This window comes from Hyposmocoma kahamanoa, unplaced genomic scaffold, assembly GCF_003589595.1.
Source record: "Hyposmocoma kahamanoa isolate Upper Pololo Valley unplaced genomic scaffold, ASM358959v1 76, whole genome shotgun sequence".
NCBI classification, from domain to species: Eukaryota; Metazoa; Arthropoda; class Insecta; order Lepidoptera; family Cosmopterigidae; genus Hyposmocoma; species Hyposmocoma kahamanoa.
Window position 1 is genome coordinate 12,703,616 of NW_020653900.1, and position 23,606 is coordinate 12,727,221.

Here is a 23,606-nt window from a genome sequence, read left to right on the forward strand (position 1 = left end):
TAATTATCCCACCCACTTCAAAAATTATTATTTTTGACAAATTAAAATCCATATTTTAGTAGACAAATGTTCACTTTATTATTTCTCTAAATACATCAACATAATTATCTCTATATTAACCACAGAATTAGGAGAACTTATATTCTACAGTAAACCTTAGTCCTATTAATTTAAACTTTATAATAATTTTTAAGCAAATGTTACGTTTAGTATTCGAAAATGTGTTGCAATATTTGGAGATCCAATACCTCAGTTTTGAAACTTATGCGCGTAATGAGCATAAGCATTATGATATACACACATTATGACGCATATGAATTATACATGACATACATTATTAATATAAACATACATAACGAACAATTGCTATAAAAAGGTTCACTACTAATTAGCGTAGACTAATTCATGGTATTATTTTTATCATATAGCAAAAACTTAAAGCAAATTGTATCAGTATAGTAACATGTAAAGACACCTAGAAAACCGTAGTTACATGCAGCTTCGTAAAATGTACTTGAGAGACCGATTGGGAGAGCCGGGGCTTGGCAACTACTTAACTACAACGTTTTAAGCATGACCATAAATGAAGGGTTCAATATAGTCCTAGTATAAACTTACTGCACTTTTATTTAGTACACGAACTCTCTTAAACAACCACCTATATAAAGTACGTTTTCCTATTAATTAACACAACTAAAGTACCTTTACCTGTCGATTATCATAATTAAGATACCTTTACCTGTAGATTATCATAATTAAGGTACTTTTATATTTCGATTAACTCAGTTAAGGTACTTTTACCTATCAATTATGAGGAAACGGCCCGATTAAGGTACCTTTACCTGTCGATGGAATAATTGTACTGGAGTAGTAGACTAGGTACTTTATTTGTAGTGCTCATTCGAGCTATTTCCTCTAAGTACGAGCAAAAAAATCGGAAGGTTGCTTTTTTAAATGCCGAAATAGTAAAAAGATAGTTTGTCGTCTAAACGTCTTAAAAATACTATATAATAAACGTCATAAAATCTACGATGTTCCCATTAGTAACGATAAAATTTCTCTCGACGGTGAACGATTAAATGTAGTTCCGCGACTGTCGTTAGGGTCTCGCCTCGTTGCTAATGTTAATTTTCTTAAACTTACATTATAAGTAAATATTAAAAGGTTCAAAATCGCTTGGATCAACAAGTCCGAAGAAGATCAAGAAGTCCTTGAACCTGACCGTTTTCTTCTATCACATATTTTTGTAAAGACACAACGCATCCTTCATCATAAAATCACGCAAAGCACACAACCCTTTGAGGATCTTCGTGTTCTGGTCCATTTTAGCAATATCAGCCTCTGTAAGTGTTTTATCGTGCGCTAGGTAGCCTGCGATTGCTTCTTCGGTCATCCAATGAGCGGGCAGTTTATGCATGTTGAATTGAGAAGGATCTGGATTGGTTGGCATTGGGGTTAGAGATTTTTCCCAAGGTGTTATATACTTCTGTTCAGAGTGGAGGCCTTCTATGTATCTGTTAAAAAGACAGTAAATAGATAAATATGCGTGTTAATAAAAGTGGAAGTAAATAGAAGGGAGTGGAATTCCCTACCTGCAGACTTGTTCCCCGAACGCTATAATTTGGACCTTTTCAAGGCGAGAGTGAATAGGCATTAATTAAGTGTGCATGCTGCATCATTGACCTCATCGTTTCCATCAGATGAGATGGAGGTCGAATGCGCACTTATTTTTTATAAAAAAAAATTGCTACGCTGCGAACCCAGTGAAGGGAAGTCATGCAAAAAAAACCGGTTAGTAGAGGTACTCTCACCCATCGAACTGTTATTTAGTTATTCAAGAGCTAGTGCAGTCACAGCCACCAGAAATTTTAGACCAGTTACGAATACTTTATAATTTGTTACAAATGCCCATACGGGTGGTGGTGACCAATTTCCATAACATATAGCGCCCGATTGTTAACCTGCCACAAAGGAGTTTGAGAGAATGATAATTGAGGGGAAGATAGAAGGGGAAAGAGAGGAAGACCAAGAATGGTGGTATAGTGTACAAATAAAGAAGAAAATCAAGGCGATACCTCCAATGAACACTATGCCAACTTTATTTTTTGATCATTTTCTGTTCTTTTTGTGTATTTCGAATATTAGTTCCTCGAATTTTGTGAAAAAAATAAAGAAACAAAAGACATAATGCGAAGATAACAAAAAAACGAATATAATAATAATAGCATAAGTGAAGTTAAGTCAAACATGTTTATTGCTCCATTAGATATAGAAAAATAGAACCCAGTCAAATTCTTGTAACTCTATCTACAATATTAGTCGATAGAGTTGATATGGTTTGTATTTTTCTGTATCTAACGGAGCAATAGACATGTTTGACGTAACTGCACTTATGCCATCCTTCCATGAGAGCTGCGAAATGAAGAAACGAAAAACAAAATAAAAACTGAACTGGGGTGGTCACGTAATCAAACCGTTACGATATCGTAGCGATTTAGTTGTTGAACTGCTTTTTCGTATTCACGTGACAGTGCACGTCAACGAGTCCAATTTTAAAGACGTTCGATCCAAATGTCGTTAAAGCGTATTCTGGTATATGAATCGAATTTAAATCGACTCTAAACGACAAGTCATACGGATTCTGCAAAAATTTTGACAGTTCTTTCAATAGACTATGTCAAATTTCACAATCCAAGATGTCGTTCATTAGTCGTTACGTTTCGATTCTACTCATATCAACGTTCGTACACGTAACAACTCCTCTAGTACCTACAGTTCTTCTATTAAAATTTATAATAAACTACCTGAAAATATAAAAAATTAAAACAATGACAACATTTTCATAAAAAAATTAAAACTATTTCTGTCCGAAAAATGTTATTACACTATTAACGAATATTTAATAGATAATACATTCAGAGGCCACGCAAAATGATGATAAATATTAAGGTTGTTTTTAAATTGAATTTTATAACAATATAATATAGTATATAGTACATACGATAAACAAGAATAGAATACTTACTATATATAAAATACTACTATAAAATTGCGCTTCCTCTCTCCTAGCTCCTATGTTGCGTGCCCGACAGGGCCCGTAATACTGGTCTCACTACATTTGTAACATCTTATTATGTACATTATGGTTTTGCAATACATTATTGAATTATGAATTATTATAAGAATTCGTTCAAGTGATACGTGACGTTCACTGCCTCAGTGGCCGAACGGTTACCATGCCGGACTGCCACGCAGAGGTCCCAGGTTCGATTCCCGGGCCGGGAGAAGTGTTTGTATGGCTTACATTTATTTCTCTCGTGAGTTTGGGTGTAATTTGTGGTTGTCTATGTGTGTGTCCATGGCACCCGCGACACAGGGTTTCCCTAGTGCGGAGCTATGCTGAGTGTGTGTGTGCGTTTAAAAAAAAAAAAAAAAAAAGTGAATACCCATTTTGGATAGGACTTCGATTGAACGACTACGTGACTTGAACGATATTTTGATGAAATGAAGTGTTCATTGGAGGTATCCAAAGTGAGCAGCTGTAGGGTGAAGGAGGTGGGTATTTGAGGCGTGCGGCCTCACCTGATGTAGGCCTCGGAGTGCGTGACCCGCTGCGCGCGCGGCGGCGCGGGCGCGAACAGCGGCTCGAGCCCGGCGGGCCGCGCGCCTGCGCCCAGGGCCTCGCCCGTGCCCGGCGAGGGCGTGTTGCGCGCCATCGGAGACATGCCCGACAGCGACGCTGCACGACGAGGGAATTCATTTCGTTGAATATCATTGCTATAATTGTTAATACAAAGATCGAACACCGGATTCGAACCGACGTCTTCTAGCAAACCGTACCAAACGCTATATGTATAGTGCTCAATCTTCATCTCAATTTCACAAAAAACTAATTGAATATCAATTTAAATATCATTATTAGTGTTGGGTAATTTTCCCGGAACATAGGAAAATTTTTTTAAATTCGATAAACGTAATTTCAAAGGCTCATATTGTGTTCTACGTTTAGAAATATCTTTGGAAGTTTTATTTGGCGTGAATTATAAAATAAACTCCTACAGCTAAAACCCACTTAGAAAAAAACGAGAATTAAAATGAATTCACAACAGCGAAAAAATACCTTTTTAATGACTCCAACATTTTCGTTCAGTTAAAGTTTAAATTTTAATAGGTGTCAACGTCAGATGTAGAAAAATATGGTTTTTTTTTTTTTCAAAATAGAAATATTTCCATGACCTTTGTTATTAATTTTTTTTTTTTTGAGAAAATACTCTACTAGTTTGTTATTAATACTGATACCATAGACCAGTAACTCAAGCCGACTGCTAACTGCGTTACAAGACAGCGTAGCCGGGTATTTAGTACCTAATTGGTACACCACATGTCGCGATGAGTACTACACAGGTAATTTTGTATTAACAATTATAACAAATTAGTGAAGAAATTTCACAAAAATAATTGAATACCACAGTGGTCAAATATCGTAACATTCAATAAACTTAAAAAAAAACTTCGTATCGTGTTCTTTTTAAATTTACTTTGTCAGCTTCCCAAAAATACAATTCCGAGTTTCGTCATATTATTTTTGAATGTGCGATATCATAGTTTTATCACGGTAAATGACAATATCTAAAGTTGTTACCTCCTGGGGACATAACACCGCTGCGAAAACCTGTGGAGTACGATTTCGGTGGCTTCTTAGTTGACGGGACAAAGTTTCTGAAACAAAAATAACGAATAAATATTTCTTTTATAATATCAAGTGACGGGATGAACAAATCGTGCGCCTGATGGTAAGCGACACGCCTGTCCATAACAGTTGCAGTGCCACTCAGTGCTTTAAATAGCAAAGATCTGAGGGGAACTGCCACTGCGCCCGTCACCCTGAGACGTAAGTTGATAAGTCCCATGTGCCTGTAATTTCACCAGCACTCTTACTGTTCAAAACCGGAACACAATAATGATCACGTTACAGTTTGGCGGCAGGAATAGGTAAGCCAGTATTGGACGAACTCTTTCACAAGGAGCTCTGAAGCTACCAAAATGTACACTACAATAATAATAATAACGCACACATTCAACATAGCCCCGCACTAGGGAAACCCTGTGTCGCGGGTGCCGTGGACACACACATAGACAACTACAAATTACAGCCAAACTCACGAGATAAATAAATGTAGGCCATACAAATATTTCTCCGGCTCGGGAATCGAACCTGGAACCTCTGCGTGGCAGTCCGGCATGGTAACCGTTCGGCCATGGAGGCAGTTAAACAATATAATTACTCAATCTATATAAGGAGTAGGGCCCGGAGCATTTCACAAGTAGAGAGTACACACAGCTAAAATTATAAGTCCTAGAAACATGAAAACTTGAAGGTATGTTACTTATGTTTAGTGTTGGGGTATTAAGAACGGATTTTCCGAAATTCAACCCCTAGGAGAGTGGAAAAGGGTAACAATTTTGTATTCCTTACACACGTCGTACAACTTTTGTATGCAATTATCATTGTTTAACTATGTGTATACCGCCGATGACCCCAACTACCTTCGTCAATCGATGATCCTGTTTTAGTATTGTCTAAATTGCACCATGTATGCTGCACCGTGTACCTTGCGACATACCTGGAGCGTTCATGTATGGGCATTGTCCTTCCATTTCCTTTGTTCACGTGCAGATCTCTGACATGTCTCAACAGCCGCGGCAGGTTGGGGAAAGGCGCCTGTCCCTTGCGGACGCGCGCGCAATTGCGCCACAGGCACGGGTATTCGGAGAAAGATCCGCGGTAGTGGTTCTGGATGTGGCCCGCTGCCGACACACATGTAAGGCAAAGAGAATAGGTTAGATTTCAATTCACATTCTTGATTACGGCGTAGAGATTGCGGCCTGTAAGTATAGGATTGCAAACAGAGTCGCATTATATTTCCTGTCATTTTAAGGAGTCAAGCTCACACCAGCAGTAAGAGCTTCCTTCGACATACCACCGCTATAGAAGGTTGCACAAAAAACCGCTGTATTCTATAGGTACTTTATACATACCAATTTTTTTTTTTAATTTCAACCGAACTAAAGAGAATCCGTATACTATACAATATACATTTTTCAAACGAACTTCTTTTTTTTTCTTAAGCAAAATGAACCGTATTAGGCTCAACTCACAGAGTCGAAGCGTCGCGACGGGTCATGTTTTCGCCCGTAGCATATTCATTTCTATTTTCCCAATATTAAGGTACAAACGTCGACGCTTGGTTGCAGTTGGGCGGCTTCGAGCGTCGGTTAGGGTCGAAACACAAAACTGCGACGCGAATTGCTGCGACGCGATTTCGTGCGGTAAAGCGTCTCACTGCCGCGGTTCGGGTAACGACCACGATCCACCGTACTGAACGTACTTTTTAAACTAGGTAGCGACATGGATCGTAATAATATATAATGATCAGTACATAGTACTAAAAAACCGACCTCAAAAGTACGTGGAATTACGTCTATTTGCTAAGTTTTATTGAAATATCCCCTAGTTCGCCACTATACAGGACTTGACACTGGAGATAATAAAAATCGGTTCTCACTACTCAAAGTATATTGAGAGAAAAACGCCTTGAATTGGAGAAATGGCAAAATCAACCATTAAAGTAATTGCTCCTAAACTACAGTTAGGCGCTATTTATAAAAATGAATCTTCATGCGTGAACAGCCACCCTTCAAGGTGGATGATTTTCTTCAAAATGAAATGGGACCACTATGGAAGTACCCCCTTTCCAACAAAAAAAGAATCATGAAAATCGGTTCACAAATACCAGAGTTATCGCGTAACATATATACAAAAAAAAAACATACAGACGATTTGAGAACCTCCTCCTTTTTTAAAGTCGGTTAAAAAGAGTGTTGCACTGCAGTTATTGATAATATAGTATAGGAAAAAAGACAATGAAGGTTAACATCGCAGGATTGCGCGTGCGGAGCAATTCGTAAATTCTTGCGATGCGTCGTGCGAGCTCGTAGATTTCTGCGATGCGGCGTGGCATCGCTGTTTTGTGTTTTGACCCTTAGTACGAGAAAAACTTGGATTCCAGCTGAGGTAGTATACACTCTTAAAATAATTAAAGCATTGCCATGTCGTGTACACAATACTCACGTTCTAGCTTAGCCTTTTTCGTCTCCACAAATGTTCCAATCACTTTAGCAGCGTTAAAATAAAAACTATGTTACAGTAAGAGTTGAAATGTTGCTATAGTCTGTCTTTTTTGAAGACGGAGTAAAATGACATCTGTAGGATTGCCAGTTTTCATAAAATTTTAAATAGTCATGTAGTTGTTATCGACAGTTTTGTCGATAAATTGTGAAAGGTGAAATTTCGTCAAAAATGTGTGAATTGTTATTACGACGTTCTAATGATTACTAATTGCGTTATTACCTTCTTCATTCTTATTTTGACAGCTGGCTTACTAGTATCAAAATCAAATTTTATTCACATACATTTTAAGAAGAATATGCGGACTTTACATTGACTTACAATTATATGGACGTCGGGTCCGCGCTAAAAAGTGTCCGCACTTGTAAGGCGCTAAAATCGTATACAGAGCGCCAAACTCCGCTTTAGTCTTCATTTGTTCTACTGACAGCGCGATACTGCGATGACATTACAATTTAAATTTCGAATAGGTTGACTTGGGACATTTTTTTCGTGGTTTTTGTATTAGACCCGTCGTCCATTTATTTGTAAGTCAATGGGACTTTAAAATATGTCTCCTCTTTGTATTTTTATTTTTGTGTTCAGTTACAAAAATTAGCAATTCAAATGAACCTGTGCCCAGCACTTGGACGAATAATGGGCCGATAATCATTCAAATGAAACAAATGCGGTTATTTATTGCCTGCGTAAGCAACATTCAGTCGATTGTCGATAGAATATTTATCTAGTGCAATCACTAGCTGCTTGTAAGCAGCCAACACTTTTACGCTATGAACTGTCATTTTACTCCATCTTCAAAAAAGACAGACTATAGTTTAACTATCACGTTGAGAGCAGTAACAGAGGTAAGAAAGAATAAATATTTACTGTTGCCGCCATCGCCAATGCAGTGCTCCATGCAGTCGGAGACTTCCTCGAATTGGTAGTCGCAGGTGTCCCACGCGCATTCGTATGTCATTTCCATTGGTGTCTGCGGGAGTTGTTTATATTTATGCATTATTGTCTCTACTATACTATCATGAAGTCACCACAATTTCTAGAAAGCCCTATGCAACGACAAAAACCATCTTCAAAAATACTATTTCTGAAGACTTGACATTTTTTTATAATATTAAGACGGGACGAACAAGTCATTCGCCTGGCGGTAAGCGACACCCATAACAGTTGCAGTACCACTCAGATTTAAATCGCAAAGATCTTAGGAGCACTGCCACTGCGCCCGTCACCCAGAGACAAGTTGACAAGTCCCATGTGCCTGTAATTTCACCAGCACCCTTATCCTTACAAACCGGAACGCAGTAATGCTGACATTACTGCTTGGCAGCAGAAATAGACAAGGTGGCAGTACTACCCTGGACGAACTCTTTCACAAGAAGCTCTACTGCTACTAAATTTTCGTAGCCCTGGTATTCAGGATAGGGGATACCCTAATTTGAGAGCAGGAAGATTTCTTATTCATTTGAATAAGAAATCTTATTTGAAAAGTGTTACTTCAAAAGTGAGGTTATTTCTCAAATATAGCTTTGTGAATAGCCTATGGTTGCATAGGGATGTACGGAAATACTCATTCGGTTCATTCAATTAAAGATTTTGTAATCGATTAGTGAAACGAAAATTTAATCGTAATCGGACGAATGACTAAGTCCTTATAGGATTTGAAATAAGTTTTCGGAACAAATTTGTTTTTATAGATTATGTAAGAAACAATTTCTAATCTCATGAAAAAATATTACTAAGTATTGTATCACAAATGTTTTATAGTAATCAGCAGCGAAATCGCAAAACCCGTATTATTATATAAAACACAGTTATTCCAACTGATTCAATTAAACAAATCTATTCCTTCAATTAATTAATCGACATACACGTACGACATATAGTTGGCTATCACTAAAGCGTCTATGGTCGGGTCAATGATCTGTTTGTTTACTTTTGTGGTACAATGGATTCGAACAGACTATATATACGAACATGTTGAGACAGCTCTCTCATTTCTTCAGCGAGCTTTGCCGAAGTCTCTTCATTACACCTCGCCGCACGCTCCTCCCAGCTTTGCTTTGTTGAGGTCGGTAGCGAGCGCCACTCGTTGCCTACTATACGTGATATCTCGCCTGTGGGACAGACATCGTTGAGATAGGTGTTACGGTTGTGGTGGTATAAGCTATACACGCGGACGCTAACGCCGTGTCTATACTAAAAGCGGATTTTGTACGAAGTCAAGCGGGGTGAATAGAAATCCGGAAGGGTGAATAGAAACTCGGAAGGATGAATAGACCGTTAATTAGTGTATATTATCATAATGCCAACTTCTTAAATATCGAGCTATGTACGATGAGATGCAACCGAAGAAGATGCAAGGTAATAAAAAATTAAGATGACATAGTGCATCTACAATTCTAGACGAATTTGAACAAGTTAATTAAAACTATCCTATTATTATAATAAGAAGATATCATTAACAAAACATGCCATAAACGTTACAAACTATAATAATAATAAGTAATATAAAAACATATACTAGGTAGGAAATATTTCCATCATTATACTTTTCGAAACCGATAAAATAAACTATCATTAATTGTGCCTATTCAGCCCGAATCCCTATTCACCCTCTTTGTACCGTTATACTCAGCGCAAAGGTGTAAAGTTAAAGTTTCCCTTGAGTTTAGTATATTATTTCTTTATTCGTGTGGTTAGTAGAAAACAATGGAGCTTCCATATCCAAACTCATTTCGTGTTATCCTTTAACTTTGCACCCAAAGGAAACTCCGCAGAGAGTCTACGAATGACCATCATCAATGAACCCGACGATCTGCGGAGCGCGGTAATTGGAAGGGGCATACTAGGTTATTCAAGCTCTATGTAGTAGCTTTAGGCGAAAACCAGTTCAACTATACCAAATAAATAATGGATACCTACGTTTTGAGGGTTTATCCTTGCAGGCTAGATTAGTGTAATTTCGAGAATGGTGTTAGAACAATTTGTAACAATTTAGAATATAGCCGGCTACATAGATGGAAAAAAAGTGCAATTCGCCATTATGGGTCTGAAACATTATGTGAGTGTGGGGAACAATTTACAAATACAATATTGTGTATGGAACATAGCGTATAATTATACAAGGTTCTTAGTTCCAAATCAAAGGGTGTTTGTAGAAAACTGTAACAACGTGTTGTACATGGAATTCTGAACAAGTGAACGGCGTAGTAGAGTCAGCGATGACGAGAGGGAAGATGGCGTCGACCGAAACTCCCGTGCATTAAACCGTATGTACCTAAATTTTGTATGTATACAAAAACAAAGTTAATTTAAACGCTATTGTTTATAAAATGATTTTTATTTGAAACAATGATTTTATGTAGATTGTAATCTAAAAAAAAATAAGAGAGCTCGTCTTTCTCTCTCTCTCTCTTTCTCTGGTGTACTAAAGGGCGCTCTGTCCACTCTAGCCTTTCTTATTGGACTCCTTTTTTTCTAAGATGTGCTACAAATTTTTCTCTTTATCCAGTAAAACATTGTATTATAACTCTATAAAAAACCTAAACTAGTTTTTTTTAAATCGCCATAGGAACTTTTTCAGAGATACAACATGTGGTTAAAGTTTTCGAGATTAAAAACATACTGTTTTGCAGAATCATCGTTAAGACGTTCGCAGACGTCGAATGATCGGACGCCGATTTTTTAATGTAGCATAATTACCTCATACTCGCAACGCACGATCCAACAAGAAATCGCAAGTTTAAAAATAATAATTGGCGAACGCTCAACCAACTTACGGCCGGTTGTTGGTGACAAAATCGGCTTAAAAGCGAAGACGACGTTGTGTGTTTCGTTTCAGTGTGGTCCGTCGATTCCGCCGGCCGACAGTTGGCTGCGAGCGCTTATTAGGAAAACCAATACTACCGACCTCAAGTGACCAAAAAAGTATAATTTTATTGTTGACGTAGATCACCGATAATCGGTAAATTTTGCGTCCGATAATCGACCTGCTAAACGTCTGATGAGTGCAAGCACCGTCAAAGTGTTCGTTTTACTATACGAAGAAGTCTTACAGCTGACTTTTAACTGACGATAATATTAAAAAAAAACTACACAATTAGTGTGAGTTCGCAGAAAATTATTGTTTCTTTAATTGTCGATGGTTGTCTAGATTAACGGCCTATCTCAAAAAGAAATTCATCGGGGAGATGATATGCCGTTATTAAAGTTACGTTATTATTATTTATTATAATAAATTTTATTGTTTTTTTTATAATATAAATTGTTTTCCAGTAGCTTCATTTGACAATTAATTTATTTCAATTTTAATGTAACATAAAGTGTAGATAAATAATTTAGTTTCGTAAAGATCTGAAGGCCACTGCGCCCGTCGCCCAGAGACATAAGATGACAAGTCCCACGTGCCTGTAATTTCACCAGCACCCTTACCCTTCAAAACGGGTAATGCTCACATTACTAAGTATTTTGCGCCAAAAATAGGTAAGGAGGCAGTATTCCCCTCGACTAACTCTTCCGCAAGTAGATCTACTACTACACATGTCTTATTCACAAATTTAGGTTATTGAGTCCATATATATATATATATATATATTATATATATATATAAGAATAGTATGTATACACTTTAAAGGAATGTTATTAAAACATGATCTTCTATTGAATATACAAAATAGGATCAAACTTCGTTTGTATAATTCAGAGCTGTCAGACATCTTCTTATAATAAGTATAACCGCAGTCGTATATTATAATTTGTTTACTATACCAATGACGTCACTCACCGAACGTAGATTCAGGGTTATTCGCAATTATGGCTTTGCGAACCTCACTGGAGTATAGAATGTAGCCAGTGACGATCTTTTGCTTAGGATCTTTCTTCTTTTTGCTGCTGGTAGGAGTGGCTTGAGGCTGGGTGCGCTCTTGGCTGGTTGACGAGGACATCGACGGGTTGTACGGGTTGCTGTTGCCACCTAGAGAGTTTTCGAGGTCATAGTTAGGCGTGTTTTTTGCGGGCGACCAGAACAATCTTACAAGAAAGTTCCATAGTGTGCACGAAACTATCACTCCGCGCTTTAGGGTTTGAATAGAATAGAATAGAATAGAAATCATTTATTGTGTATAAAACACTGTGCACACACATTACATTATTAAAAAAGAATACATAACAGTTTGCGACTACAAAATTAGACATAAATTAAAGCAAAGCATGAAGAAAAAAAAATTCAATTATAAAACAGAAGATAACTTAAATAAATAATTAATGTAACGAATAATAATTAACAAAACAGGCGTGTGCGCTGTGTCGTTACATAATCCGTCATCCACTCAGCCTATTATCGTCTCACGATTTGAATCAAATTATTTTGTTGTTATTTGTTGTTTTTTTTTACTACTAAAATAGTTATTAATATAAAATAGCAAATAGTTATTAATTTGCATTATTAATAATGCTTTATTTTCTCCACAAAATACAAACGACAAAAAATAAGTACATTAACATCTTAGTCAACGTTTAGTGTAACATTACTAATGTTACGTTAAAAACGCTCATCCCTATTTAATTGACGAACTTACAATGAAATTCTTAAAACTGAATCATACGAGGTTTAAAAAATCACAGGCACGCAAAACTAAACGATTGTTGCTTACCTATAGACAATGGCGTCGCAGGCGAGGCCAGCGAGGAGTCGTCGAGTGAGTTCTCCAGCAGCATGTCCACGTCCTGATTGCCGATTGTGGTGTTGATCAGGTTGGTGAACTGCGGCTTGCCCATGCCGTCCTGACAACACACATACACGAAGTCTGTAACTTTGTCAAGCAGCATCCACATATATTCAAAGATATTAGATATATGCGAAACATGTTTATACTAGTACCTACTATTTTCTTTCTGTTACAACTTTGTTACTTGATTAAGAATTAAGAGAATTAAGAGCGCACAGTCACAGACCTCTGTCACTTGACTTCATCCGGTTTCCGAGAGGCTGGTGCCTGGGGTGAACTGCCCAGGTGCACGTACAGTACTCTCCCTATTTTCCAGATAGGTACCGGAGCTGTAGGCACGCTCAATTTCCGTTGCGCATTACACAACTAGCGGTTGCCACCGCTAAGCCGTCGCCTCTAAGCCCATTACCAAATCTCCTCATTGGTGGTGGAGCTGTAAGGCACGATCACTTCCCGACGCCGAAAAACGACGTCTCTCCAGTTCCCAATAACCTAAGCGGCTGGAGGGACAGGAGGATATCTAGCTTATCCTCTACTAGCTCTCCGGGCTAGTGCCGCAGTCCAGTCGCAGTGTCCTGCGACAATGTCCGGACTAGTGTTGTAACTTAAAAAAAACCAATGTTTTTTTCTTCACATTTTTGAAAAATAAAAACAAAAAAGAACACAGCGCCCTGGTGTTTTTTCTAAATTTGGTTTTTTTTTCAGAAAAAGTAAAATAGAATAACTGAAATAAGATACTAACTTTTGTTTGAAGAATATGTAAATTTTTAAAATTTTCTGTCTTCGTTTTCTTCATTCAAATCCTACCGAATTTTATATAAGCGGCTTGCTAATAATTCTATGTAAACGTTGCTATATAAGGGATATGGCAAAAAAAATTGACATCGCTCTTAGATAAATAAATAAGTAGTGTTTTATCAGTAATCATCAAAGTAGCGATGCAACAGCAATAGATAGATTTAAAAAAAAGGTAATATGGTAGAATCCTCGCATTTTCCCCACATAGCGTCAATCCCACAAAATGTCCAATCAAGTTGAAATCCCCGCAATTTGGGGAATTCGCCACAAATTGACAACACTGTGAGTGTTGCCCATTTATTTTGAGCAATTTATCTATGAAGAATAATTTAACTGCCTCCGTGGCCGAACGGTTACCATGCCGGACTGCCACGCAGAGGTCCCAGGTTCGATTCCCGGGCCGGGCGAAATATTTGTATGACCTACATTTATTTCTCTCGTGAGTTTGGGTGTAATTTGTGGTTGTCTATGTGTGTGTCCATGGCACCCGCGACACAGGGTTTCCCTAGTGCGGGGCTATGTTGAGTGTGTGCGTTATTATTATTATTACTATATAATATTAACAACAACAGAGGAAATGTAGTAAAAAAATACAATTGTCTTATTGTCATATTTTTGTTTTCATAATTTTAGAAAAAAACGCAGTCCAGATAAAAACGCTTTGTTTTCATTGTTTTTTTTTTTCACCTAAAAAACGGTTTTTTTAACAACACTAGTCCGGGCATAGCTTCCGACTTAAAGGACAACTCACATGTCCCGCGCGTCTACTCGCCACAGGCCCTCAACTAGACTGCTACTAAGACGCGCTAGCTGCTCACGAGGCAGACGCCCCGGCCACAATGACTCTGAATTGACTCCAAAACCCGTCGTTTTACACTGATTAAAACGACTAATTTTATAGTGTAGTGTATATCGTTAGCCATTAATTTGAATGCCAATAGAGCAGCGACGAATCGATAAGATTATCGTGACGGTCGATCGAAACGAGGAATTGTCTTTAACATCACCGCATTGCTAGTTTTATTATAATGAGCTCTCTAGTCGCATTATTTGTCAAATCACTGTATGACTTGTAAAACCTTTCAGTTATATTGAATTAAACTGTTAATAGAGTTGTCAACCTTCTTCTTACTTCAGGGCTAATTAAAAGTATCTAAGCTGTGATATAAACCGTACACTGCAACAAAGTGAATTTTAAATGATACTAACCATTGAGTCAATGTTCACAGGTGTATACGGCTTGTGCGTGAAAGCGCTAGTCGAGAGCTGTACGTCGTGCGACGTGGCTAATGCCGGCGGACCCAACGGACGCGAGAAGAAGTACATCTGAGAACAAAACAATATTTAATGTCAATAGGATGTATTTTCTGTCAATGGGAGGTATTTACTGTCAATGGGAGGTATTTACAGTCAATAGTAGTTATTTACTGTCAATAGGGGGTATGTTCTGTCAATAGGATTTATTTTGTCAATACGATGTATTTTCTGTCAATAGGATGTATTTTGTGTCAATACCATGTATACTCTGCCAATAGGAGGTATTTACTATCAATAGGAGGTACAATGCCAAGTTCAAGTTTTTATTCAAGCTTTTTCGGAATTTACCTCATCAACGGTGACATCCTTTGTGTGTTCAAACTTGCGCAGTTCTGTCTTCAGCTTGCGCGCGACGCGGTTCGACTCGTCATACACTGACTCACACAGGTACACGTCACTTTCTGCTATCTCTGTCGGTCGACCTACGGGAAACAGAGTACAGACATTGTTTGAAAATCTTATGTACAGTCTTTTTGGTGGAGGTGAGAAGGTGCTCAAAACGTCACCATATGAAATGTTAAAGACCAAGAAAGCATTGTTTCATCATGGTACTTCGCGAAAGAAAGAATCGGGTCTTGGAGCATACTTTTAAAGAGTAAAGTAAAATAATTTAAACTTAAAATTAAACAACCAGTTATTATCATTGATATCATCTTATAATTTATATAAACAAAACAGTCATGTTTTTTTTATCAGGCTGATTTTTGTGAACGAACCCAATACTTGGAAAAAATAGAGAAATGTTTTACCTATTCTTAAAATAATGCATCCAAATTAACACACTTGATAAGAAATTTAAAATAAATAGAAAGTTTTGTCGTCTCCTGAATAATCACTCTTTATAAGATACGAGTTTGAGAAAGTAAAGCATCGATATTTTGAATTTTGGACAGCTATAGAGCGTAGGCGATATAACTGCCGTCATGGGGGTCAACTTCCGTTCTCCGGTTCTCCGTCAAGACCGATTTCATGAAGTCAAGACTGCATACAATCAATCTTTTGGCAAACAGTTCACAATCGGTACGTTTAAAGAATCAAGTGGTTTTGACGGCAAAGGCTCTCAAAACCAAGTAAAAGCAAAAACTCACATTTGAGGTAATCGTCGTAATCCAGGACGGCACATTTTCCCACTATTCCCACCAATGGACTAGTGTCATTCATTGTAGTTAGAAGCACTTCCTGTTTGTAGAAATGCTGAAAATACAAATATAAAAAGACACATAATATGTTTATCGAGTTTTTTGTAATTTAAAAATAATAAATTAATAATAAAAAATATTAATTAAAAAAAAAAGTTAACGTAAATCAAGTTTTTTGTTGTTTCTAAAAATCTTCCGCGGAATTCTCGCGCATGCTCGAGAATGCTCGCGCACACCGCGGAAGAATTTCACCTTCCTTTAAAATTACACGAAATTACTTGAGAAGCGTTGTTTGACATCGTGAAACATCAAACAAGGGACTTTCTGTAGTAAGGGCATAAAAAAAAACAGACGAAACTATAAAATGTAAAATATTAACGCACTGGTATAGCGTATTCTTTCTTACCTTGCTAATAATATTAGACACTTCCGAAGGGAAAATGAGGAATGGACCGCGGAAATAGCATTTATTGCTGAAACAAGAAACCAAATATTTATTTGACAGTAAATTTCATTATTAATTACAGTACATTTAAGCGTCATCTATTGGCGCAATCTATTACTACAAGTTGAAGCTGTTATTAAAATTATGAAAAGAAAGTAAACAAAGAGGAGAGATATGAATAAAATAATTTACGAAAATACCTTGAGTCTTTAAAAAATACATATTACAAGAAGTACAAAAGAGAAGTATGTATTTTTAACAAGGGATTGAATAAAAAAAAATTGATTGATAAACATTGGTTTGATGGATTTATTAACCATAACCATAACCAATAAGGAAGAAACCCCAATCGCATCATGGCATCAGAGTGAGATACCGTCTCTAGTTTAATAGACACCAGCACATAATGAGAATAGTTTTTGTATCGTTATCTTAATGGCACCTTATCGACAACCGAGACACCAGAAAACTCTCACGGGTGACGACGCGACGTTAGCCCACCCTTACCGGCTGGTATAAAGAGTGACACCCCCGCGGCAACAAACAGTTCACATTCACCCCGAAACCCGAACATAAGCTCCGAATCGCTTGAGTTGCGGTAACTTTACAAATAATTGTAATCATTAAATAATATTCGTTCCTCGAGTGGTCTACGTCATTCAAATAAAGAAAAGCCCGACACCCAGAAATATTCAAGACACATAACTGTATAAAAAAGAAAACAGAGATGAGATTCAGATATAACTAGACATCTGAGTGACATCTCAAATGATAGGCATTTAATACCGGACATAGCTGTTTATATGCTACAGTATATTCTTCTAACTCACTCTCCTGTCTCCCAAATAGTATCGACTTGCGCGATCATCTGCTTGCCTCCCTCGGCGACAACGTACACGTAATCTCCCGTTTTGATCACCCCAGAGCAGGGCGTGTTATATTGCTCGTAGTACGTGTTCTCGTCGTCTGTGCCCAGTGGGTTGTACATTACCACGTCCTGTAGAAATTAATATTCATTTCACATACCTACTAATTTTATAAAATAAGTTTTTAAATTTCTCCCTAATCGTAATTGTACAGAGCTTCTTGAATGTCAAAAAAGAAATTTAGAACAGATTTAAAGAAAGAAGATGAGAAATATATTAAACCTTACAGATATGTATTTTCTTTTAGTCCTCTGACTGAAGAATGATGAAAATTACTAAGATAATATTAGACGCAAAATATTTTAAAGGATCCGTTTAGTCTTCCATACAACTTAGCCCAAAACATGTACCTCTATAATTGAATATAAAAATATGGTTAATTCATAAAAAAAAAAAAGAATTTATGAATGAATTTGAGCGGCACAAGTATACCGCTCAAAACTATCGTTCGAAAATAGAAATGACCAACAAAACAATAATTATTATATATGGCAATGTCTATGGTACCATATATCGGCATTATTTAAGGTCTATTCGTCTTTTGTAGGTCTGCAAAAAATATCCACTTATTCTTTTATAACTTATTCATTATGAGGCCATTATTACTATATGTAATAAAGTTGGCTAAAATAACTATGACCCAAGCTGTTAAACTCTATTTAAACGTCACTTCATGACGCAGGCGACACGTTACCGTCAAAGAGATTCCTGTCCTGTCTTTCGTTTGTTCCTTTACTTTTCCATCCAAGTTTGATTCGCGTCTCTAAAGTGTCACTATTTTGTGTTTTTATATATTCACTACTGACTTTTGGCTATTCTTTACGGATATTTTCTCGATCTAACCTGTCAAATCAAAGCTGTCAAATCACGACAATGTACGTTACGTCAAACGCAGTGTCGATTATTTTTATAATTGTAGAATTAATTTTTCAGCAATTTCTATTGAATTTTAAAGGATATTAATGGTTTTTCTATATAATTTTTTTTTGAACGCAAGTTGTACCTCGGTACACATATTGGGCAAAAACCGAACACCTCTAGAAAAAGTAAGACTTACCGGTCTATCCTTCTCTTGAACGTTTTCAAGAATCTCAAGCTCAGCGAGTTCGTCCTTATGTTTTTCAACTCGTTCGCGATACACTGACAACGTTCTTGTTGGCTCCAGGGGCACCTATAACATAGGCAGAGGGAGAAGTAACACTCCAGCTTCTATCTTACGACAACTTGGTCCATGTCTTATTTAAAACTTAACTGTCATTGACCAATTTACTAACCCAAAAAATATTAATAATTTCGACGCTGGAATGGTAAAATGTCTATCGTGCATTTGGAAAATATTAAAAGAGATCGATTTAAAGTACTTTTTTTTTTTAAGAAAAAAAATATCATAACTGTAATTTTATTTGTTATATGGAAAATTGGAACTTTTACTTTTCTATATAACAAACAAAATTAGTCATGATTTTTTTTCACAAAAAACTTGCTTTATATCACTCTACTGCAATATTTTCCAAATTCACTTTAGACGTCCTTTCCAGGGTCGATTTATTTCTTTTTTATTTATTTATTTAAACATAATAACAATGTCATTAGAGGATTTTTCCAATTCAACAATGTTATGAAGTAGCAGAAAGAGTGTGCAAAGTCTCGAATACCGACATCCACCTCGTTTTTCTTTCATTCTTATTGCCCTAGTAAGAGTAGATAATAATGTGCTAGACAATTACAGCAATTGTCTGGTCTGAAATTAGCGAAGTCTCTGTACTAGGAGTACCAGAGCAACGGAAGCTGTGAGGCGCTTCCCAGAACAACCGGACCAGAACCAATTAGAAAAGTTCATGTCCAAGATTGGTCCTACCGGAAATCGAACCCGGGACCTCATCTACCAATCACCAGAGATTTGTCGTATTACCTCTCTAGGAACGAGTGTCGCTTCTTTCTCGGCGCCCTCCCACACTTTGATCTTTTTGAACCAGCGATGTTTCGTGCTATACCTGCTCTCGCAGACGTACACGTCTTTGTCCGCGTATCCTGCAAACACGGAATCACTTATCTATCTTTTTCTTCATTGTGTCTTGCTTATCGTCGAAAATGGAATAACGGCAACAGGCAATTGTCACTTGTATAGTTATGAGATTATGACTTATACCATACGACAAGTATTCCAACTCCCGCCTGTTCAGTAGTGCTCCAATGCCTACATGTCCCTCGTTGCATAGGGTCACAGTAGAATAAGAACAAGTAGGGCAACTCCGTCCACAATAACAGCGCGGCTTGTATGTTTGCCCAACCGTGTACGGACGCACACATTCGCATAATGAAATGCGCATTGAGACAACCAGTGTTATGCAACGCTGCAGCACCCTTAGGTTATGCACGTTTGTGCGTCCGTACACGACATGCAGCAGGCACGTACACATACAAACCACGCTGCGAGGTTTAATATGGAGTTACCGCGCTGGTTCTTATTCTACTATGGTAGGGTTGTCATTTATTATTTTACATGTAGCTATAGCTTTTTATTTATTAATATGAAATAAGTACAAAAAGGAAAATTTAAATCTAGACTGCTCACAGTGTAACAAAAATCAATTTTCGGTTTTGAAGGGTACGGGTTGATGGTGAAATTACAGGTATATGGAATTGTCAACTTATGTCTCGGGGTGACGGACCCAGTGGCAGTGACCCTAAGGTCTTTTGCGATTTAAAGCTCTGACTGGCACTGCAACTGTTATGGATAGGCGTGTCGCTTACCACCAGGCGCACGACTTGTTCGCCCCGTCACTTGATATTATAAAAAAAGAATAAAAATAAAACTTATTAAATATAATATACAATTCAATAATAAAAAGTAGGCCTAGTAAACCCTGCTGATAAAAATCTCGACGTTAGTCTTCGATAGTATACAATCAAAAGCACGTCAAGTTTAACAATAGCACACTTTATTCCGCAACAAGTGTCAAGTTCACATGCTCTTGATTATACACGTCTTAATTGAAACTAAGTTCTACCTTCTGGGCGGAACTTGAAGTATTCCTTCACGTTCATGACGTAACACGGCCCGAGAACTTGGTCAAGAGGCAAGGTGCGGTGCGTCTCTGTCTTGAACACTTCCTGCTGCAGGAACTTGCGCGTGCGCACGTGGAACGTTTCTTGCGGTCTAGACAATATGATCATAATAATTTAGTCATAATTTTTTCTACATGTCAATAATAAGCATCGGCCATGGCAATTTAAAATTATACTACACACTAATAATAAAGAAAATAATACAATAATAATTTAAGGGCGGTAAATAAGAAATTAATAATAATAAGGCTTCTAACAAACGAGAGTCCGTTACTTCTAACAGCCGAAGGCTGAAGGCTTTAATGACTCGAGGTTTGTAATTTTTACCGCCCGTGCTACATACAATGTTTTTCATCACATTTGTGAGGAAATAGATGTATGAATAAATATCCCGTGTGCATAATTTAGGACATTACGGTTGATTTTGCTTGTCATGAGCAAGAGCAAGTTTACGAGCGAGTATGAAGAAAAGTAACATTATTTAAAGTAAAAAAAATCAGATGAATTAAAAAAAACGCTGGATTAGCTACATTTTTAGTTAAAAGCGAAAGGAAGGCGTACTCGGAGCGCTGGTGGTATCGTCAGGCAGATTTATTATATACGCGTTGGTTCATCGTATGAATGGTCCGCGGACCATTCTTACTGGCTAGCCAGTAAGGATCGCCGCGAGGCCCGTATACAGACCATTAGAGAACCATACATTACGTAATACTGAGAGGATCAAGGCTCTAAAATCCACCAATGGCGCTCCCACGAAGCTATATCAACAATATAAGGACGGAATGTTCTTACCAGAAGCTGACGAAAACGTCGCTATGTTATGTGTTTGAGTATCAAGATGTTTTTACTACCATGACATTCATGGTTTTTTGTGTATAGTTTCTTACATTATTGACATATTAAATTAACAAACTGTGATACCTAGGTTCTATAAATAAGACGGTTTAGAAAAATAGGTATAGAAATATATGTAATACAAGTCCTCACCTAAAGTAGACATTAGCATACATCATCGGCACGTTCTCATTGCTAGTCCAGACCCGTTCAACTTGTACGATGATGGGGTCCTTGCTGCCCTTCTCGGGCTGCACGTACACGAAGTCGCCTTTATTGTACTGCGTTTGCGGGATGGGATTACCTCCTGACGGCATCGAATCGTCTGTACTTGACCTGAAAAGTTATGAAAAAATTTTACTTTTATTTTGGTACAAAGGACTTGAGACATTATGTTCGTTTGCTGAAAACACATTGCATTTTGTTGCTGCAAAGAACTCAACATATAATAAAATATACACAAAAGGAGTTGGAAGATTTGGTGGTGAGAAATGAATATAAAAAAAGTTGAAACAGTAGAAAGAATGCTAGATACTTTCGTTATCTGACAACAATAGTATTTTTAGAGATAAAAATGTTTTTTTTTAATTCCGTCCATCCATTCCGTTCGAACTTGGAACGCACTTCCTACTGCTGTTCACGAATGTAAATTCCACTATTCCATCTATATCATCGGCATTATATTCTGAAATATGTATTTATCTAAGTTTATAATAATTCAATTTTCTCGATATTGTATTTGTATTATTACATAGTTTTTATTTTACATGTAAACCTGTTATTTTAAACACAATAATGTGTCCTGTATTTAGGTCTGCAAGAACAAATTTCTTTTAGAAATAAACGGAACTTTTGCGTCATATGCAATAAACTGTTAAATAAATAATAAATAAATTAGGAATTGAAACTATTTTTCCGTATTTAAATCGTGTGTATTTGTTTTTTCAAATAAACCAACGTTACGGGCCCTTTACAGGTCTCATAGTCACGGTGGTAGTCATTAACAAGTTATGTATAATATTAATGCAAATCACCCTATTTTCATAAACACTAAAGTTATTAAGTTATTAATAGATTCAGGCGTCACTTTGCGAAGGTTCATGTTAATTAAAATGGAAGTAAATTAATTTGCTACTCCGCGAATCCAGTGAAGGTTAAATCGTACAAAATAGCTGCGCTTGTGTTGAATATTTTTCAAGCAGTTAATTAAAAGAAAATTTGGCTGTGGATTCTGAGGTCGCAATTGTTCGTTATAGCAACGATGTAGATACTAAGGCATTAGTTGCAAATACAATTAAAAAATTTCAAACTTCTCAATCTAGTTCTAGTCGCCGGGATACGTTGCTGTTACGATCAATTCAACAAAAAGTTCATGACAATAATTTGGTGGTTTCAAAGGCAGAGAAAGGTAATTGTATTGTTATTTTGGACAGAAGTGAATATAATAATAAGGTTTTAGATGTTGTTCAAGGTGACGGTTTTTCGGTCTTACGTAGGGACCCCACTGCTGTGTTTCTTAGACCTTAAACATGTTGTTAAAAATTCTATGTTTGTTTTTGAAACAGACTGCAAAAAAGCAATATAACACCAATGAGTCCACAATCACCAATTCTTTACGGTCTCCCAAAAATTCACAAACAAAATATTCCTATCCGCCCAGTTGTCTTATATATAGATGCTCCAAATTACGAATTAGCTAAAAAAATCTAAATATTAATTATTCGGGAAAAATCTTTTTTCAAAACGCCTTTTTATTTAAAGAATAGTTTAGATTTAATACAAAGGATCAAAGACATCAACATACTCGACAGTAAATAAATTATTTACTAAAAATTTCACGAAATTTCATTTCTTTTTCAACTTTTGCATTCAAACAGTGCAATTAACAAAAAAATCCTAAATGTTTAGACAAATGAGTTACTAAGTAATAATTAATCTGAATAATGTACGTTGAAACTTTTTAGTATGTCATTACAGAAGTTAAAAAAAGCCGTAGTAGCCTAAAGATATGACCTACTGCCTCTCAAGCAGAGGGTCGCGGGTTCGAATCCGGACTTGTATAAAAAAAACCGACCTCAAAAGTACGTAGAATTACGTCTATTTGCTAAGTTTTATTGAAATATCCTCTGATTCGTCACTATACAGGTTTTGACACTGGAGATAATA

The 23,606-nt window shown here is 36.9% G+C and overlaps 1 protein-coding gene across 5 annotated transcripts in view; it reads right to left on the reverse strand.

The window, feature by feature from the left end:
• Positions 1–71: 71 nt before the first annotated feature.
• LOC113232442 (protein polybromo-1) overlaps positions 72–23,606 on the reverse strand; it is a 42,156-nt gene continuing 18,621 nt past the window's right edge. The window contains exons 16-34 of one of the 5 annotated variants that reach the window (XM_026467177.1): positions 21,594–21,776; positions 20,549–20,697; positions 19,450–19,568; positions 18,595–18,708; positions 17,442–17,608; positions 16,573–16,639; positions 16,116–16,221; positions 15,316–15,449; positions 14,920–15,036; positions 12,838–12,967; positions 11,970–12,158; positions 10,109–10,132; positions 9,161–9,300; positions 8,057–8,159; positions 7,133–7,183; positions 5,625–5,808; positions 4,643–4,719; positions 3,583–3,739; positions 72–1,514 (exon numbers count right to left, since the gene is read on the reverse strand). In XM_026467177.1, coding sequence (XP_026322962.1) covers positions 1,235–1,514; positions 3,583–3,739; positions 4,643–4,719; positions 5,625–5,808; positions 7,133–7,183; positions 8,057–8,159; positions 9,161–9,300; positions 10,109–10,132; positions 11,970–12,158; positions 12,838–12,967; positions 14,920–15,036; positions 15,316–15,449; positions 16,116–16,221; positions 16,573–16,639; positions 17,442–17,608; positions 18,595–18,708; positions 19,450–19,568; positions 20,549–20,697; positions 21,594–21,776 — 2,491 coding nt within the window. In that variant the 3' untranslated portion in view covers positions 72–1,234. Of the gene's footprint in view, positions 1,515–3,582; positions 3,740–4,642; positions 4,720–5,624; positions 5,821–7,132; positions 7,184–7,203; positions 7,233–8,004; positions 8,160–9,160; positions 9,301–10,108; positions 10,133–11,969; positions 12,159–12,837; positions 12,968–14,919; positions 15,037–15,315; positions 15,450–16,115; positions 16,222–16,572; positions 16,640–17,441; positions 17,609–18,594; positions 18,709–19,449; positions 19,569–20,548; positions 20,698–21,593; positions 21,777–23,606 lie in introns of those variants that run through there. The other 4 variants (XM_026467178.1, XM_026467179.1, XM_026467181.1 and 1 more) reach the window with 4 other exon arrangements.